We start from the raw sequence: 21,222 nt of genomic DNA on the forward strand, positions 1-21,222 counted from the left end.
TGGGCTGCAATCCATGGAGTCGCTAAGAGTCGGACACGACTGAGCGACTTCACTTTCGCTTTTCACTTTCATGCATTGGAGAAGGAAATGGCAACCCACTCCAGTATTCTTGCCTAGAGAATCCCAGGGACGGGGGAGCCTGATGGGCTGCCGTCTATGGGGTCGCACAGAGTCGGACACGACTGAAGCGACTTAGCAGCGGCAGCAGCAGCAGCAGAGTGTAGGTACAAGTATATTTCTTATACAGATAATAAATAAACATATTTGTCAACCTCATTGAAGCCGTTCTCCTGGTGGCTTCTGGAAATATAGAATTTTACTGGACAGGGACTACTTTTAAGTGGGGAACATGGGGAAGGACAGAGAAACAATAGCATAGGATAAAGGGATCTTGGAGCCAGGCAGCAGCCAGAACTTCCGCCTGCTGTGCCATTGTCACAGGACCACGGCTCCAAGGTTGTGCAACACCTTTAGTAAACACTTCCTGAAGCAGAGACAAGAATGAACCCTGGGGTTTCGGTCTGTCTCACTTGAAAGGAGGAAGGGGCAGACCAGGAGGGCAGTCTGCTTGAGTGAGAAGAGTGGATACCAGGCCCCTGGGAGCACCCAGCATGTGGCAACGGCTTCTTCTGACGGCCACCTTACTCTTTGCTCCACTTCCAGGTAGGTGTTTAACTTCTTTACAGATTCTGTTAAATACCTGCTTGCTTTTCATCTTCTCCCACCAGTTTTTTTTTTCACCAGCTTTACTAACCAGTTTGGCAGGCTTAATCTGTTGTTTTGGGGGGCTCTGACTGATATAAATAGTATAAAAGAGAAGCAAGGGGACTTCTTAATCACTATTTACACATCTAATCTGAGAATAGGGAAGTCAGAGGGCAGATTTCATTCACCATCATTTAACCAATGAATATGATCTTTGAGTCAAAGGATGGAAGGTCTCAAAATCAACCTTGTCATTTTTAGAGTAGTTAAGATGAGGCAGATTTGACTGGTTATTACAGTGCAGGAGGCTTCAGAAAGTATCCGTTATTATTGTTGGGGCCAGTTTGACTCTTTTCGTTTCGATCACATTTTTGTATTTGTTGCTCAGTTGCTCAGTCATGTCCCTGACTTTTTGTGACCACATGGACTGCAGGAGGTCAGGCTTTCCTGTCCTTCACCATCTCCCAGCATTTGCTCCAACTCATGTCCATTGAGTCAGTGCTGGCATCCAATCATCTCATTCTCTGTCGCCCCTTCTCCTCTTGCCTTCTTACCCCTTTTTATATTTAGTCCTCTCATTTTTGGTGATAATAAATACATTGAATTAGAAATCAATATGATGCATTAGAAATAAACATTTCATATTTATAAAGCACTGTGATATTACTTGATCAAAACAATGCTGCCATTAAACTTAAGTTGATTATTCACTTTCATTTTTCTGGTTAGATCAAACATTTGTTGATTGAAAAAAAAGGCACAAATAAGGCTTCATTCACAAATTTCATATTGTGCCTTTTTTTCAATCAACAATGATTTTAGTGCTCTTCTAGATATGGGAAAATGCAAGAAATTAGGCTTATAATATCGTCTAAAAGTATCTAACTGTCTGAAGGTCTGTTCTGCTAGTTTCTCCCAGAGCCAACTGTCTCATTTCTCATCTTTGCCCTGAACTCTTGTTTCAGGCTGTGTATTGAAGATCAGTTACTAGAATGGCTAGTGACTTCATTCTTGTAGTGCCAGATGGCAAGCAACAATTTTTAGTTTAAGAATTAAAAAATAGGGATTTCCCTGGTGGTACAGTGGCTAAGACTCTGCGCTCTCAATATAGGGGACCCTGGTCAGGGAACTGGATCCCACATGCTAAAAGTAAGAATTTGGGTTGCTGCAAATTCTGAGTGCTGCAAGTAGGACCTAGCACAGCCAAATAAATATATTTATAAATATATGTGCATGCATGTTAAGTTGCTTCAGTCCATGAGATTCTCCAGGCAAGAATAACTGGAATGAGTTGCTGTGCCCTCTTCTAGGGGATCTTCCCGACCCAGGGGTTGAGACCAGTTCCCTTACATCTCTGGTGCTGGCAGGCAGATTCTTTACCACTAGAGCCACCTGGGCAGCCCTGGTATGTTAGATTGGATAACACATTTCCTTTAATTATTTCTGGCTCTAGAGCTTATTGAAGTCAGCACATTAGCGTCAGTGCCTGAGACTCCTTCCCTGGTAAATGTTTTCTTGGGTTTTAGAATGTTTGTTGTGACCTAGAAATGAAACTAACTTATCAACAAGAAGGATGAAGTTAGGAAGGGAAAATCTCTCCTACCCCTTGCACCCACTCGGTACTTGTCAGTAAAAATTATTTTCTTTTTACCCTGGTTTCTGATTTCTTTTCTAGATCTGGGAAGGTTTTACATTGTATCTTTCAGTATAAAACAGTGCTGGACAAAAAAAAAAAAAAAGGAAAGAAATTTTAAAAAGAAGGCATATATGTATACATATAGCTGATTCACCTTGCTGTGAAGCAGAAGCTAACACATTATAAAGTAACTATGCTCCAAGAAAAGTTAATTTTAAAAATGTGCTAGATATTTAAATTATGGACTTAAAATTCCTATTTTTTAAAAATCAAACTTACTAGACACCTTCTTTTCCCACATTTTCTGAAAATACAAGCACTAAAAACCATCTGGGGCCCTTTGCTTGGTTGAAACATAAGAATTGTTTATGTACTAGCCTTATCCAACAGCATAAAGATCAAGCTGGATCCATTAACAGAAGAGCATAGCTGACACTGGGTGCCACCCACATTATAGCCTTTTTGATGAAACTGGGCATACCAAATGGTTCTGTTCCCCTATCTTTGCATTCACAACAATTGCCCCAAGAGACAATATTTTTAGAATTTGTGTCTAAAAGTATGATATCGCTGAATGCTTGGTGGTGGGAGACCAAGGTGCTGAAGTGGCTTTTGTGAGGATGGGGAGGAGAGTCCTTACAGAAAGCTCCTCTGCCCCCATCTTCCATCTGGAACAGAAAGCTCCCTTTCTTCTTACCTTCCAATGTGTATTTTCAAGAGTGTTTCTATGGTCACTGAAATACCCTGATATCATTCCCGTATTAATTTCTTTTCCAGCCAAATGTAAGAAGTAAAGCAATTTTCATTTTCCCATCTCCTTTTTGTTTGTTTGTTTGTTTCTCTGCCCTAATCACCCAGAGAATAAACAAGAGCCACTCCCAGCATACTTTTGCCCAGTTCTTAAATATGTGAAATTTAAAAATGAAGTAAAATCAGGCCAACTGTTTGTATTGAGCTTTACAATCTCTCAAGAAAAATAACTTGAGATTTCCTTGTGGAAAGGGGGAAAAAATTTAAAGAATGTGGCAGGTGCTTGGGGGTGAAGAACTGAGACCAAGGGGAAAGGTCTTTGTTTCAGCAGAATACCCAGGGAATACAGTACCTTTTGAAATCATTTTACTTCAAATTAGCAATTTCTTATTGCCTTCATCAGGTAACTAGAAGACCAAAAAGAACATCTGTAATTTAATCTTAATAATCAAAATGATAAACTTAATTAGGATGTGCTTTTTCTCTTAGTGTCTGTACTTTTTTTATTACATAAAGTTTAAAATCATCTGATAGTTTGATGGGGTACAGAGAATTCCAGAACTTAAGTCAATGTCATTGCATAAACCTTGATTCAGGGCTTAATATCATGTGTTTAGTTTGGAAAGATACTTCTTTAAACAGTATCTTTGAAAAAAAAAAGAAAATATCAGTATTACATACAAAAGGGCTAACCTCTAAAATGCCCCATGCATATTAAAAAATAAAGTAGCCTTCCAGATTAATGTCTGTTTTATTAATCTTGTAAGCAAGATTTAACTTTTCTAGAGACGGAAAAGAGCTTCCCAGGTGGTGCCAGTGGTAACGAACCAAGCTGCCAGCGTAGGAGACAAGACAGGGCTTCGATCCCTGGGTTGGGAAGATCCCCTGGAGGAGGCTGTGGCAGTCCACTTCAATATTCTTGTTGGAGAATCCCATGGATAGAGGAGCCTGGTGGGCTACAGTCTATAGTGTGGGAAAGAGTCAGACATGACTGAAGTGACTTAGCACGCACACAAGTAAAGACAGAGAGAGGGAGTGAAAGAGAGACAGAAACAGGAAGGAAGAAGGAAGGGAAGGAAAATTCTAGATTTAAAAAAGGTAGAGAGGCATGAAAACTAAATAAAATACCTCATTCTAGATTGGACCCTGCAATGGAATAAATAAAATACCAAAAGAGGATATTACTGAGTCAATTGACAAAATTGAAATATAGATGATAAAATGTTGGGTCAGTGTTAAATTTTTAAAATCTGATTGTTTGGCTATAGTGGTATAAGCGAATATTCTTATACTTAGGAAATATTGAAGTTTTTAGGAGTAAATAATCATGGTGTATCTAATGTAGCTGCTGCTGCTGCGCGCTGCTAAGTCACTTCAGTCATGTCCGACTCTGTGCGACCCCTTAGATGGCAGCCCACCAGGCTCCCCTGTCCCTGGGATACTCCAGGCAAGAACCCTGGAGTGGGGTGCCATCGCCTTCTCTGAATGTAACTACTCATCCTCAAATGGTTAGAAAAAAATGTGTGTATATGTATATATACATATACACACATGTATATGACATATGTATATATGTGAGAGACTGAGAATATGCAAAATTTTAGTAAGAACAACCTCAAAATATTGGTGGCTTACAAGAATACTTTATTTCTCATTCATCAGCATGTTTTGAAAAGGGTGAATCTGTGAATCAGATAAATCTGGGCAAAGGATGTTGTTTGTACTATTCCTATTCTTGCAACTCTCATATACATTTGAATTTATTTCCAAATAAAAAGGGATTAATAGTCTCAAAATAAAAGTTAACTTTTCTAAAACTATTAAACAGTGAAAATAATGATCTAACCCAACCCCAAATAACAATTTTCTTTTTTGATCCAGTTCTGCTAGAACTAATCTAGTTTGTGAGTTTTGTGGGAGAGAGAAAAGCAAGTGTTGAATTCATGGAAACATATTGTGTTTTGTCTCAAATTTGTGGAATTCCTGGATGGCAGTTAGTTGCGATCATTCCACAGGCTTCAGAGTAATTAGCCTGATGTTCTTCAGCTGGGAGGAGGCTGCACTATCTCCATCACACTCAAGGATGAATGAGCCAATTAACACTTGGGTCCATTGCCTCTCTTTTCCTGCTGCATGATTCGTTATATCTCAAGTCTCAATCTTTCAGGGACCTTCTTGGTTTCAGAAAAAGAAGGGCCATTAAGGGAAATTCTATCTGTTTTCCATAGAGATGTCCTGTGTTGTAAGAGCATTAAGAGCTGGAAATCTGTTCACTTCAAACTGAAAAAAATACGAGAGGTTGCTGGAAGCTTTTGAAAAACTCTAGCTAGTTTAGTTTATTCATTGATTTAATTTGGTTGTCCATTGGAAGTGTTTGCCCATCAAACAAAGAGTTGGAAAGACATTTATCCACAGATTTACATATTTAGACTTCACATTTAAGAGTCAGTTGATGATTTCTGATTTCATGAAATGTTAGAATTTGGATTACGAACTGGGTGCATGGAGATCAATGTGGACATCAGAGAAAACTTGTGTTGGATGGATTTTCCTGTTTCCACTCACCCCCTCTGGTGGGGAGCATGTGAGTGTTATCACCCTCTGCTTTTATAAAAAGAATTAGTTGAATAGTTATTTTTTTATGACCTGAGGGCAGCTTGGACTTCTATTCCCCATCAGAATAATGTGTATTATGAATGAAAGCCATTTTTCATGCAGCATTTTTAGAAGAGTTACTCTGGTTGCAGCATTGCTGGAATGTATGGCTTCATGAGCTCCATTTTAATGGAACTAATTGTGTTGATTGGACACAATCACCAGACAGCACGTGGGTGCCTTTGGTGTATTTATACACAGAGTGATGGGAAGCTGTAGGGAATTGTGTTGCTACCATCAGTTAACTTCTGGGTAGAGTAATGTCTCTGATTTTTAATAAGCTGTCTAGATTTGCCATAGATTTTCTTCCAAGGAACAAGCACATTAAAAAGCAGAGACATTACTTTGCTGACAAAGATCCATATAGTAAAAGCTATGGTTTTTCCAGTAGTCATGTATGGATGTGAGAACTGGACCATAAAGAAGGATGAGTGCCAGAGAATTGATGCTTTTGAACTGTGGTATTGGAGAAGACTCTCGAGACTCCCTTGGACTGCAAGGAAATCAAACCTGCAAGGAGATCAATCCTAAAGGAAATAAGTCCTGAATATTCATTGGAAGGACTGATGCTGAAGTGACCAATGCTTTGGCCACCTGATGTGAAGAGCCAACCCATTAGAAATGACCCTGATGCTGGGAAAGACTGAAGGCAGGAGGAGAAGGGGACAAGATGGTTGGGTGGCATCACTGACTCAGTGGACATGAACTTGAGCAAGCTCTGGGAGATGATGAAGAACAAGGAAGCCTGGTGTTGTGCAGTCCATGGGGTCACAAAAAGTTGGATACAACTTAGCGACTGAGGGACTGAACAATAACAACAATGACAATTTTCACCAGATGGAAAGAAAATGACTGATTTAATATTCCTTTAAGATTTTGAACTTCAGTTATGAACTTTTAAAACTAATGCTATTATTTTCCTTTACCAAAAATTAACTAAATAAAAATAAAAGATGCCCAGACTGCTTGAATTGTCCTTAGAGATCATTTAATTTGACCACTTTTTCTGAACAATTTAAAAACCCAAACTAAACCCAAAGTTAAGGTAAGTGTTGATGTCATGGCTTTAAGTGTTTTGGGAATGTTTTTAAGGGTAAATCTTGAGTTGGTGAAAGAAAAGCCATTTCATTACTTAAGCACTCCGTTTTGAACCCAGTGAGCTCTTTGCCAATTTAATCGCTTTTCCTATCCTTCAGAATTAAATGCAAATGGCTCTAAGAATGGTCAGATGAATGAAAGCCACCCTAAAATGATAAAACAAAATCAACATCACTAGGCAATTTTGGAAAGTTTCTACTTTAGTTTCTGAAGAAACTTTGAAAAAATAAGCACTTTTCTTCTCTGGAGCATCATTGGAATAGATGTGCACTCATGCAAGTTGATTAATACTGTTTTCTTTGCTATAAGATCAGCCACAGTCACATAAATTTGTATTATCATAGAATTGAGGTTTGCCTATTTTATTTATTTATTTATTTATTTTTATTATTATAATTTTTAAATTTCTGGCTGCCTTGGGTTTTTTTCCTAGTACACAGGCTCTCAGCACGTGTGATCTTAGTTCCCAGGCCAGGGATGAAACCCTTGTTTCCTGCATTGGCAGGCTGATTCTTAACCACTGGATCACCGGGGAAGGCCTTAAATTTACCTGTTTTAGTAAGCTAAGAATACCCTCTAATCATTTAAAGCCTTTGCAGTCACAGTTAGAACCTAACTTTTGGGTTGGCCAGAAGTTTCAAACCAAGTTGTGCGCCTTGATTTCCCTGTACCTACATTCTGTGCTGAGCCATGTGGGCAAATAAAATAGAAAATAGAAAATTTTGTGTTGGCTTTGGGAAATCTGAATTTCTCTCTAAAAAAAAAAAAAAAAAAGAAAGCTTTTAGAAGCAACATTGATATGAGATCTCAAGATGCAGATAGAAAATTGAAGCTTTCCAATTCTCTTTCAACATAACTGCAGGCTCAAAAATTTTCCTTCCTGACCAGTGCTAGTGTTCTAATTGTCTGCTTCTCCAGTTTTCTTTTTCTCTTTTGGTATTTGTATGCAAAAACACGAAGGTTTGTCTGTACTGCAAAAGCCAGCCCAATCTGTGGAGCTGGTACTGGAGACTTTTCTTACTGATTCAGTTTCTTTCACTAGTAAAAAATATTGCTGTTGAAAAACCCAACAGAAATATACTTGAATCTGAAATGGCATCCATTCATTATTTAATTTTTATAACACTGTGTAGTTTCAGAGTGCTTCAGTTAGATTATTCTGACACTGATTAGCTTTCTGGAGGATTAGTTTGATTCATTCTCTCCTGTCCTGGTTTTTGTCTATACTGTTTGCTCCATTCCTCTAGGGGATCCTAGAGGCAAAAAGAAGTGGGGAAATTCCAAAGAAATATATTCACTAAGCTGAGAAACTCTGGTAAACTTTCAGTGGAAAAAATGTCTGAAGATATAGGTTAAAGATATGAGAGAAAGAGAGGGTTTCTGCTTTTGCTGGTTGTTTCTGAGGTTGGTACTTGTATAACTCTCTCATATAACTCAGTTAAAGCCCTTGCATATGGCATCATTCATTAGCAATGCCATCAGGAAGGCCATTATCTAGTAGCCTATGTTAGTTCTGCCTAGCTGAATCTTCTCCAACTTTTTTTTTTTCTCAGTAAATTCTATAAAAGAGCTTCCAGGAGTGAAAAACTATGAAGTGGTTTATCCTAAAAGACTTCATCCACGACATAAAAGAGAGGTCAAGGATCCAGGTCAACAGGTACAACTTTTGATTTAATAAAGAATATATACACACACAAATATATGGGCTTCCCTGGTGTTTCAGAGGTAAAGAATCCACCTGCCAATGCAGAGACTCTGGTTCTAGCCCTGGTTTGGGAAGATCCCCGGAAGAGGAAATGGCACCCCACTCTAGTGTTTTTGCCTGGGAAATTCCATGGACAGAAGAGCCTTGTGGGCTTTAGTCCATGGGGTTGCAAACAGTCAGATATGGATATACACACTTCCTTGGTTGCTCAGAGGGTAAAACATCTACCTGCAATGCGGGAGACCCGGGTTCAATCCCTGGGTCGGGAAGATCCCCTGGAGAAGGAAATGGCAACACACTCCAGTACTCTTGCCTGGAAAATCCCATGGATGCAGAAACCTGGTAGACTACAGTCCATGGGGTTGCAAAGAGTCGGACATGACTGAGTGACTTCACTTTCACTTTCATATAAATATAAATAAATCTATTTCATATATAAGTATATACATTTTTGTAGATAGACATATGCACATTTGTGTATGTTTTTGACCAATATTATCTTTATTAATCTTCAGGATAACCCAACATTCTATTATTAGCTTTATTTTGATGCTAAAATTCTGACAGTTGAAATAAACTATCCAAGGTCACACAGAGAGCAAACTTTAATTACTTATGGCAATTCATAATTCATTCTGTTACTTTTAAAGAATTTTATACAGTATTTTTTATCTCTATCTATCATCATCTTTAGATACATGGTGATGGTGGTTTAATCAGTAAGTTGTGTCCAACTCTTGCAACCTCATGGACCCCTGCCAGGCTCCACATACAAACAAAACTGTGAACACGAAAATTGAAGTCAAAGAATAAAATATTATGGGTGAATGCATGCATAGATGTGTAGCAAACTAGGATTAATTACTATAATTAAACACAAAATTTACCCTGCATTTTTCAAAAGAAGTGGTTATTAAAGTTTGTAGAATTCTTACCACTTGACGAAACACACATTCTCAGTCAAAAGACGGAAGTTGAAACATGATGATTCACTCCACAGCAATTTTCTAATTACTTACATCTGCAATTCTTTTGCTGAGAGCCAGGAAAATACAAATATATGAGATGGAAATAACTTTTACATCTACCTACTGTAAGATGAAACTCACTGGAAGTTCATATTCCCCAACTGGACAAAGTTCCTCACAGGTTATTCTTTCTGACGCAACAACCAAAGTCAGAGAAGACTCTCTTTCCCAAAATAATGGTCTCTCAACAAAATGTTTCTGCTAAATTTATATAGGAACCATTAGGAACCATGTGTATTGGCTTCTGTGTCAATATTACTTTCTTCGAAAGCTCTCTGGCAGTATCTTAAAAATGCCAGCTACCTTTCTTACTGAGTACTTTGAGGTGGAAACCAGGTTCTTGGAAATGATCTTGGTGATTTCTGTATTGAGACTTCTGGTCTTCCTTGTGCAAATAATTAATTAGCAATTTCTTGAAACATTGAGAATTTCTAATGCCTGACCTAGGGGATCTACACAGATCTCAATCTGAATTGATCACTTCTCAAGGCAATCTGCCTGCAGTGCAGGAGACACAGGAGATGTGGGCTTGATCCTTGTGTCGAAAAAAATCCCCTGGAGGAGGAGATGGCAACTCAATTATAGTATTCTTGCCAGGAAAGTCTCACAGACAGAGGGGCCTCATGGGAAACAGTCTGTGGCTTTGCAAAGAGTCAGATCAACTGAGCTCACTTAAAGCAAGATAGAGGACTCTTGTACTTATTGTTATACAACTGTGCCCCCTTCTGGACCAGACCACTAAGGCATAAGCATTACCTGTCACGTATGCCAAGAACATGGCCCCATCTCTCTGACTTCATCCCATTTGTCCAAGTCACTTAAGATTTGAGCTGGAGTGAAGTAATCCTTTGAAAACTTTTCTGGAGGAGGCACTAATAGCCAAGGTAGAATTTTGAAGATTTTATTCATGATTGTATTCTTGACTGGATGTTACATATATGGCATAAAGAGGCTTGAATAAGCTTTTGTGGGATAAGTGAGCAAATAAATAAGTAAACAAATAGATGAATGAATAAGTGGAATACATTTCCTATATATCTGCATAGATGCATATTCAGCAAATACTTAGTCAAGGTCCCTGGTGTTGAAACTTACAGTTGATCATTATTCTTCCTAGGATTCTGCCTTCAGATCACACATTTCCTTAGAGGCCAAAACCATCTTGCTGTCAGCCTATGACACAAAGTAGAATATCCGGCACCACAATGTGTGCTGTGCTTAGTCACTCAGTCGTGTCCGACTCTTTGTGACCCCACAGCCTGTAGTCTGCCAGGCTCCTCTGTCCATGGGGATTCTCCAGGCAAGGGTGCTGAAGTGGGTTGCTATGCCTTCCCCAAGGGGATCTTCTCTATTGGGATTGAACCTAGGTCTCCTGTATTGCAGGTGGATTCTTTGCAAACTGAACCGCCCGTAAAGCCCAGCACCGCAGTGCCTCCCCTATAGTGCAAACAATTTCAGACTTTACCTTGGTCCAACTTTCTAGAGCTTAGATTACCATATGTTGTGATCACAGCTGTGCCACTAGAATTAAGAAACTCCCTGGACTTCTAGGGTTTTCTTCATGTGATCGCTTGCCATTATCTGGTTCTGCTTCCATCCCAGAAACATCCAGAACTATGACCTTCCCAATCCACCTGGTAGTCCTTACCCATGGTGTTTAAGAGGGAAATTTTATTTATATATCCCTGTGCCCAGCTAATCTTACTCAGTGGGCTCCAAGTCATTTCCTTCTAGTAGAATCTCTCCAAATCAAGGTGCCAATTTCCTCTCCCAACCCCTAATTCAAAACCTAGGTAGACGAGAAATAAGACACGCTTCTTACTAGCAGGCATTGTCCTTCACCATGAACTTCTACTTGAGAAGTGCAGTTGTATCGTTACCCAGTCCCTCTCTAGTGCTCACTCAGTCATGTCTGACTCTTTGCCACCCCGTGGTTGGTAGCCCATCAGGCTCCTCTGTCCATGGGATTTTCCAGGCAATAAAATGGAGTGGGTGCCATTTCCTTCTCTAGGGGATCTTCCTGACCCAGGGATCAAACCCATGTCTACTGTGTCTTCTGCACTGGCAGGTGATTCTTTACCACTGAGCCACCAGGGAAGCCCTCTTTCTCACAGTCTCTGCTTTTCTTCTTTGCTGTTTCCTTTCATCCACACCCTTTATGCTAATGTCAGCTAAAACTTCCATTCCACAATTATCTTTTCTGAAATAACCTCCAACTAATATTGGGTTGGCCAAAAAGTTCTTTTGGGTTTGTATCAGAAAAACCCAAACAAACATTTTGGTCAACCCAATATTTTAGCTCACTATCTACCACAAAACTTTCAAGACAGAAAATAGATATTCGGAAGGCTCTTCTGTATGGAAGGTCAAATCTAGTATTCTCTTATATTTTCATTCTATCTGGCCTTTCTTAAACCTGAACAAAAAGTGGTGACAATAATTCCCCATGACATTTGTTTTCAACCTTCAGGCTTTTTGCAGCTCCTGTTATTCATGAAAATGAACTGAATTACAACAGCTTCCCCTCATTTAGACCACAGTGTAGGATATTTATAGTCCTGGATTTTTAACACCAGATGAGCCTTCAAAAGCTGATCACTTAAAGGAAATTTGGGCTGAAATAACTGACCTTGGAGATGGCAAATCCCTGTACAGTATTTTGAATGGATGACTTTCTTTTTTTAAAAAAAGTTTTATTCATTTTATTTATTCTTATTATTTTGGCTGTGCATGGTCTTTGTTGCAGTGCACAGGCTTTTCATTGCAGTAGTTTCCCTTGTTGTAGAGCATGGGCTATAAGGCTTGTGAGCTTCAGTAGTTGTTGAAATCATGGGCTCAACTGCTGTGACTCACGGGCCTAGTTGCAGCTGCGGCATACGGAATCTTCTCAGAGCAGGGATTGAACCTGAGTCCCCTGCATTGGCAGGTGGATTCTTATCCACTTCGCCACCAGGGAGGTCTAGATGGCTCTAACTTTCTGTTGTCCTTGGATGAGCTCAGGTGCAATTCCCTTTCTCAGGAGAGGGAGGAGACTGGAAAGCTTGACCTTAAGTGCAACACAGCAGTGGAAACAGCACTCAGCTCATAAGTGGTGCTCCATCACATTTGGTCTGCCATGTTGGATCTCTTTAATAATAACAATGTCCTAGCACTTCCCAGAGAATTGGTAGATACTATGTGCCACCATGGCTTATCGTCGTGGTTTATAGAACAAAGTAAGAATTTAGTACTTGATAACATCTTTTAAAAATCCTTCGATAGAGACCTGTCTCCTCCTGTATATATAAATCTAAACTTAAAATAGTTCTTTTCTACACAGTGTACTAGGAGGGACATTGTCTTCTCTTTCTGAACACTTGAGACTGTATTTTCTTCCCGATGACCTCTTTCCTGCCTTCAGGTACAAATTTGTGTTGTTTTTTCCCATATTCTGCCCTCCACTTGGCCTTGAGAAGACCTATAGACCACATTAGTGAGGACTTGGTGGGACAGTAATGAGAATCTGCCTACCAGTGCAGGAGATAAGGGTTCTATCCCTGGTTGGGATGGTTCCACATGCCGCATGCACCACAACTGCTCATTCCATTCTCCAGAGCCCTTGGGCTGCAACTACTGAATCCTGGGTACCACGGAGCCCAGGCTCCTCAACAAGAGAAATCACCCCAGTGAGAATCTTGTGCACCACAGTGAAGAGTAGCCCCCACTCACCGCAACTAGAGAAAGTGTGCACAGCCACAAAGACACAGCACTATCAAGAAAAGATGTTAGTGAGAGGCTTGCAGATCTTTGGGTCTGTGTGCATACTCGTTTTTCTTCTCAAACCACTTCCCCATGCTGCATCACCTGATCAATTCATATCTTAGCTTTCATTATTTCCTCAGGAAAGCATTTCCTGCCCTTAAGATATCAGACATCCTACCCTGCTTCCATATTTATGCCCCTTATCACAAGCAACTCACTTTTATTGTGTCTTTTTCACAAGGCTATACGTTTTCTGATAGTAGGTACCAATTTTTCCTGCTTAGAAGCCCATTCCCAGAATTAAACAGTATCTGGCATGTAACCAGCACTCAGTCTTTGTAGAATGAGCAACTGGATGGATGGATAGATGGGTTGGCGTAAAGATCTCAGATAATTTGTCTAGTCAATTGGCAGTTGTTTGATTTGTTAAAAGTGACAGAAGTAGACATTTGGGATTACAGCAATTACTGGGGAAAAAAAGCAGGCATTGTTTCTAATGATGAACATATCCAAATGAATATGTGTATGTGTGTTTTTAATTACCAATAAATGTTTGTGTATTTTTACAGGAAAATTTTGAAACTGAATTGAAGTATGAAATGACAGTTAATGGAAAAATCGCAGTGCTTTACTTGAAAAAAAACAAGTAAGTGCCTTTACTTCTGATGTTATCCTCACCAACAACCAGTTAGCATATGGAAAGTATGCTAATTGAGTCTGTTACTACTTAGGGGCTCCTGGAAATCTTGGATATTCAGCTTTTACTCTCAAGTGACCCAATGGGTTCCATGAATATTTGTTCCTACTGAAGTAGTAGAGACACATTGAGTAAAACCACAGTTGACTAGCGTTCTGAGAGTTGGAGTCATAAAACACAATGCAAGCAGACATATATTTTAGCAATTTCTATGAAGTAGCATAGAGTTTTAAATCTTCCCATGCATTATTGCATTTTATTATTTTAACACTGAAAGATTAGCCATCAAAACATTTTGCAACTATTTTTATTAGAAAAAAGACATATATGTGTTAAATTCCAGAGCCAAAATTCAAGTCAGCAGTAAAATTGAAATTGGGGTCTCCTAATTGCAGCACCAATTTGCTTTCTACCCACATCTACCAACCTTCCATTTTCTCAAACACTCCATTGTCTCTGATTCCTTCAGTCAGTTCATCTAAATTCAAAGTTGCTTTTCAAACTTCACTGCCGGATCCCATCCAGATCTTGATCACCCTATGTCTACACTGTTTCTAAAGTAGTTTTCCCTCGTTCTACTCCTTCAAGGTTTTTAATCCCTAAACTGTTCAATATAGGAACAACAAGATGCTTTCTCTCCCTCAAATAGACTATTACCTTTTACAAAAAGTCAAAACTGACTAGACATGCAAATAGTTTGATGCAACGGAAATTGTACAGGCTTTGAATTCAGGCAGACCTGGATAGATTCTTTGTCACTATTTAATCTCATCTGAAATATAAGGAATGTAATATTTATCTTGTTTGACTGTTGAAATGATTAAACGTTACACATAATATATCTATTCCAGCGGCCAGGATAGAGACAGCATCTAATACATATTAGTTATCCCCTTTTCTCCTTGCCCTGCCTCTTTAAAAAAAAAAAATGTTCAGACTCCTATTTCCTGGTGAGTCATTGAAAGAATTTTAAGAAGCTCAGTGAAAATGCTGAAAGGTCCTTAACTGACAAGTGCAAGTCAATTTTCAATACACTTTCCACTGCTGCAGTCATTAACTGTTACTGGTAACTGACAAGGACTGGGTGGAAAAGGCAGTCATCTGAAGCTGGGGGTGGGGCGAGCCTTGCTCTTTTCAGTCATTTTTATCAATCTTGCCCATTTTGGTTCTATTTCTTCCTCTAATGGCTCCTCTGACAAGCATGCAAAGTTTGATGAGGAAACAGACATTTTTGCACACTACTCAGGAGTTTCCCTGCCTTTCTCACTCCCTCCAGTTTAAGCACCTCTTTCATGTTGGATTTGTTTTGGGGGACTAGGAGGAAAAGCTCACCACATCCAGGAAAATCTCTCAGTTCAATCACTGGACTTCGTAGTTAGCATGAATAAACGTGACATTTCTTTTTCTCCCCCAGGAATCTCCTTGCACCAGGCTACACAGAAACATATTATAATTCCAGTGGAAAGGCAGTCACCACGAGCCCACAGATCATGGTAAAGCAGAGTATCCTAGATTCACTGTTAATTGGGGGGTGTGACCCACATACCCAGAGGCAGTGTCTTTGCCAATTAGTGAAAGTGAAATGGTGTTATAGCAATGTTGTTTTTTTCAGCTGTAATAATTCATTATTTTTAAATTTTTTATTGGAGTAGAGTTGATTGAGAGCATTGTAAAGTTGTACAGCAACTTTCAGGTGTATAACAAGTGATTCAGTCATACATATACATGTATCTGTTGTTTTCCAGATTCTTTTCACATATAGATTGTTACAGATTATTAAGTAGAGTTCCCTGTGCTGTAGTTGATTATTATATATATAGTAGTATGTATAAGATGTGGTACATATATATAATGGAATATAAAAGAATGAAATTATGTTAATTGCAGGATATGGATGGACCTAGAGATTAGCATACAAAGTGAAGCAAGGCAGACAAAGATACTATCATATGATATCACTTTGTGGAATCTAAATAAAAATGATTCAAATGAACTTACAAAACAGAAGCAGTAGTAATTCTTAACAGATCCTCCAACATTTTTACAGTTTGACAAGAACAAACCCATTCCTTGACCACCTTTCCAGCCTTCAAGCACTCCTTATAGGAGAGTAGGCAGAAGGAGCTTCTTGTTTTCATTAGAAAAATACAGAATTACGTGCATCTGGTGTTTTCACTTAGTGCCAACCACCTCTCAGTGTCATGTAGTCTCTCAAACTCAACCCTATATCCTCAACATTAGAATTGTAGAATTCCCTAAATAATTTCTACTTTGGACTCTTATTCAGAGAAGACAGGATGAAGAGGTACAAGGGGTGTTTTATCTTTGCCATCTTTTCTGAGAAAGGTCTTCAAGAATTCTCTTCCATAGCAATGCAGAGGTTTACGTTGGCCAACATGCTGCCTGTCCCAAAGTAGAAAGGTGAATTTGACTGAAGGACATCCACGTGAAAAAGCATTAAGGTTGAGCATTTTGCTTTGAGTGGAGACAGAGTTGTTATATTAATATTAATCCGGTTAGCCTGGTGGCACTCTTTGGATAAATCAAGAAATAACAACATGATCTGAATAATCCATTCACTGGAAAGAGCTTGTTGGTGTTAGGAAAATTTAATGAACAATTATCCAGGGAAGGAATGAATGTCTGGTATTTCAGGGACTCAGGTTTTAAACTTACATCTATGAGTTGGTTTTTTCCCAGACTCTATTCATCCCTGGCATTCTTCTTCTGCAACAATAAAATTTGCAACAAGGTATAGTTTATGCCTCCTAGGCATTTGGGATCATCAACTAAATGATGAAAGTTTTATCCACAGAAGGCTGGTTTAAAAATTTTTTTTACAGCTCTAATTGACTGCTGTTTAGCATAAAATGGTTTGAAAACATTTTTGATCCCATTTCAAGATTTCAAACTCAAATTTAGTTGCCGGTCTAAAATACATGCACACTTGTCCTTTGTCAACCCTCTTTTCCCTTTTTCCTAGGATAACTGTTATTATCAAGGACACATTGTTAATGAAAAAGTTTCTGATGCTAGCATCAGCACATGTAGAGGTCTAAGGTAAGGAAGGCTTCATAATGGTTTGTATGTTCCTGTGATGATGATGATGATGATATGTGCGAATAATCTAAAAAATCTCAAATATAATTAATTGTACTACAGTTGAGTTTGAATTCTAACGGCTCAAAAACTTTGAAATTTGCAGGAAACATGGCTTTTCCTGATAGTAGTTTATAAATTACATCCCTGAATTGCTTGCAGAGTTGTTTTTGTTTGTCTGCTTGTTTTCAAAATATAGGTTATCGAGTCCTAGTTTTAGAGTCAGAACCTTTAGGGAATGAAACCTTCTCTCTTCACTAAACTCTTTCTAGTATGTCCTATCCATTCTTATGACATCCATTTCTTTCTGGATGTTTATGACTTGCCATGTATCTGTCTACATAAGATATCTCTTCTGATGCCCAGACTTGATTATCTCATTTCTTCTTCCATAACTCGATATCTCTCCACATCTGGAGATTTCAAGGAAATCTCAATCTTAATATACTACAAATGATTTCCTCCCTAATGTGGTATTTTTCCAGTGATTTCCATCTCAGTGAATGTTATAGTCAACCAACTACTTGCTTAATCTGGAAACCTAGGTTCTTTGATGACTTCTTTTCTTTCAAATACACATTTTCAATTCATTTAATGAACTCTGTTGATTATGTGTCTAGATATTCCCTGAGATTATTCACTATAGTCTCTCTCTGCTGCCACATCCTAGTCCAAACTGCCATGAACCTTTATGCAGACCACTGCAATAAATCACCTAAGTGGAACTTCCCTGGTGGTCCAGTGGCTCAGATTCCCTGTTCCTAATGCAGGGCACCCAGGTTTGATCCTTGATCAGTAAACTAGATCCCACATGCCACAACTAAAAATCTCACATGCCACAACTAAGACCTGGCACAGTCAAATCAACAAAATAAATATTGAAGTCATCTCACTTATCTCTCTATATCCACTCTTCTAATTCCATGTACACTTAGTCCAGTCTCCCTGTATGTTCTTGGACTTTTCCTTCCTAGCAATTATCTGCTGTAATTGTATATATTACATATACATTGTATAATTATGTGTATTTGTAGATCCAATATGATCATTTGTTTCACTTCCATCTTCCTCATTTTAATATAAGATCCATGAGATGAGAGAGCATGACTGTTTTCCTTTTTACCTTTTGCCCTTGCTCCAATGTCTAGTGAATAATGGGTGCTCCCTAAATAATGGTTAAGTGAATCCTAGCTCAGGATTTCAGCAGAGAGAAGTGAGAAGAAAATGATAATATTCATTGATTGTGTGCTTTGCATCTTATCTCCTTCAGCCGTTGCAACTATACTGTTCAGTAGATATTATTATTCCCATTTAGTAGATGGAGAAACTGAGGTTATGTGACCTTAAGTCATAGACCCAGAATTTCATCCCTTGCTATAAGACTCCAAAGTCTCTTTAATTGTCAGTGTACCTCTAGAGCAGACAATGCATGGGAATTGGAAGGCCACTGGACTGAAGGTCACAAAATTTCCCTATAGCACCAGCATAGCAATCTGACTGCAGTAGTCACTTCTCTCCAACAGGTCCAGTTTCCCCATAGAGAAAACAAGTTTAGGTGATCTCTAAGGGTGTCTTCAGCTGTAATGTTATACTATATTGTACTGCCCTGAGTTTGGAATCCTTTGGTGGTAGTCACTTTTTAGAGTCTACAAGTCTTTAACACTCAAAACTGGAATATTTTTAAGAAGCTTAGACTCTTCTGTTTTTCAGGGGTTACTTCAGTCAGGGAGATCAAAAGTACTTCATCAAACCTTTAGGCCTCACAAACCAGGATGAGCAAGAACACGCACTCTTCAAGCACAATCCTGAAGAACAGAAGACTAATAGCTCCTGCGGGATGAATGACACAATATGGGCACCTGGAATTCATCTGAAGGCAATCTCATCTACCAGTCTGGCTGTATGCCTGCTTTTATTTTTTATTTTCAGTGTTCTTATATATCTCATCCTGGTTGCTCTGGGTTCCAAACCTATTAAGTCCAATTGACTGAAACTTTACAATCATTGTTGAAACTAGTAGGTTACAGAGACATTAAAACCTCATTGTACATTGATGATTTATTTAATAAGTACATATGGATCTGGAGAAGGAAATGGCAACCCACTCCAGTATTGTTGCCTGGGAAATCCTGTGGATAGAAGAGCTTAGCCTTATGGGCTACAGTTCATGGGGTCGCAAAAGGCTGGACATGACTTAGCTAATAAACAACAACAACAATGACTATTATTAACAATATGTTGTGTTCAAGGGTTAAAAAGATGCATAGATATAATGCTGGTCTCCTAGAAGCAGACAGCTTTCATAATGCTACATCATACAACAAGGGAATAAAGTATTATTATTGTTTTGAGATAAAATACCTTGTTGTCTCCATGAATGAATTTATTCAACAAATCTTTCTTAAACTACTGCTGTAAGTCTTGGGGATACGGCAGTGAGCAAAATAAATATGGGATCTGCAACTTAGAATATTCTGTTAAACCTGGAATTCAGCTTCTGGTCACACAAGAAAATGAATGTGGCTTGTGTTGGAAGTGTTAGTGTTAGTCGCTCAGTTGTGTCCAACTCTATTTGACCCTATGTACTGTTGCCTGCCATGCTCTTCTGTCCATGGTATTCTCCAGGCAAAAATACTAGAGTGGGTAGTCAATACCAGAGGATGAGTCCAACCCAGGGAATGAACCTGGGTTGGAAGTTAATTCTTTACCTTCTGAGTCACCATGAAGCCAGCATGGAAACTATAAATATATACACAAAAACTTTGTCATCATTAACCTTCATTTTCTTCAGGATACACTTCACATCCAATCATCTCTTATACATGTTCTCAGAATCCATAAGACCTGGACAGAAGAGGTCTGAATAAAATAGAATCTCTGTTGGATTCAACATTCTGTGGATTTAAATTCTACCAGGCTTCCCAGGTGGTTCAGCAGTAAAGAATCCACCTGCCATTGCAAGAGACATGGGTTTGATCCCTGGGTTGGGAAGATCCCCTGGAGAAGAAAATGGCAACCCACTGCAGTATTCTTGCTTGAAAAACCCCATCGACAGAAGAGCCTGTTGGGCTGCAGTCCATGAGGTCACAAAAAGGACACAACTGAGAGACTGGGTACTGAGCACTAAGTTCTACCAGTGCTATGATATCTAAGAGCCAGAAGAATCACTCTGAGCCATGAATTTCCATGTATGTTGATCTCCTGGTTAAGCTTGATACAGGTCCCTAGTCTTTCTGCCTCAGTTCCTTGGTAATCATGTGCAAATATCCTCACTCTTATTGCATCTTACTGTTTCATTTTGGTACTCCTCCTCAGGTCCTCTCACTGTTATCCCACCTCTGCTGGACCACTAAATATTCGAGGCCTCATGTAGCTCAATCTTTCATCCCATTCTTTGCTTTATCTACATATCCTTCCTGGATAATCTCATCCAGTGCTATGTCTTATTTAAATAGGAACTTTGCACTAGTTACCATCAAATGCATATCTCCAGCTTTGGCTTTAAGAGGCCAGACTGCTACAAGTACCCGCCTACTTCATGCATCTAACTCTTCTCTGAATTTTTCGTCTGGCCTCTTATCAATTACTACTGATTAAAGAGTTCAAGGACTTCCCTGGTGGTCAGTGGTTAAGACTCCTTGCTCCCAAGACATGGATTCATCTCCTGGTCAGAGAATTAAGATACTGCATACTGCATACCACACACACACACACACACACACACACACACACACAAAGAGTTCAAGAACTTAGGTCAGTAACAAATCTACTGTGAAACATGGTTTTTGCTTTGTTTTGTGGAGAGAAAGAAACTGAAATGAGGGAAGCTTGGAATGTGCAGAGGAAATGCAGCTCTGTCTGAGAGGCAAAGGACAGACTAGTTGCTATGGTGACTCCTGGCTTTGAACCCTTGGTAAAGGAGGGGCTACTTATTGGGACAGGAATTCGAGGAAACCAAAAAAATACCAGACCCTAAGAGAATGCTGAAGTTAACATGTCTATTTCATGGCAAACTAGTGGAGAAAGTCCACTGTTCAAAAAATCTTAAGACTTTGGTTTTATTTTTAGTATTCCTATTAATTAGTTGTGTGTGTGTATATAAGTGATA

General features: G+C 39.0%; 1 protein-coding gene across 1 annotated transcript in view; it reads left to right on the forward strand.

The window, feature by feature from the left end:
- Window positions 461-21,222, forward strand: part of ADAM28 (ADAM metallopeptidase domain 28) — a 77,116-nt gene continuing 56,354 nt past the window's right edge. Inside the window, exons 1-6 of the mRNA XM_005684210.3 lie at window positions 461-663; window positions 8,398-8,501; window positions 13,888-13,964; window positions 15,430-15,508; window positions 16,999-17,075; window positions 18,825-19,014. Of these exons, the coding sequence (XP_005684267.3) occupies window positions 612-663; window positions 8,398-8,501; window positions 13,888-13,964; window positions 15,430-15,508; window positions 16,999-17,075; window positions 18,825-19,014 (579 nt within the window). The 5' untranslated portion in view covers window positions 461-611. The remainder of the gene's footprint in view (window positions 664-8,397; window positions 8,502-13,887; window positions 13,965-15,429; window positions 15,509-16,998; window positions 17,076-18,824; window positions 19,015-21,222) is intronic.

This window comes from Capra hircus, chromosome 8 (genome assembly GCF_001704415.2).
Source record: "Capra hircus breed San Clemente chromosome 8, ASM170441v1, whole genome shotgun sequence".
Classification (NCBI taxonomy): Eukaryota; Metazoa; Chordata; class Mammalia; order Artiodactyla; family Bovidae; genus Capra; species Capra hircus.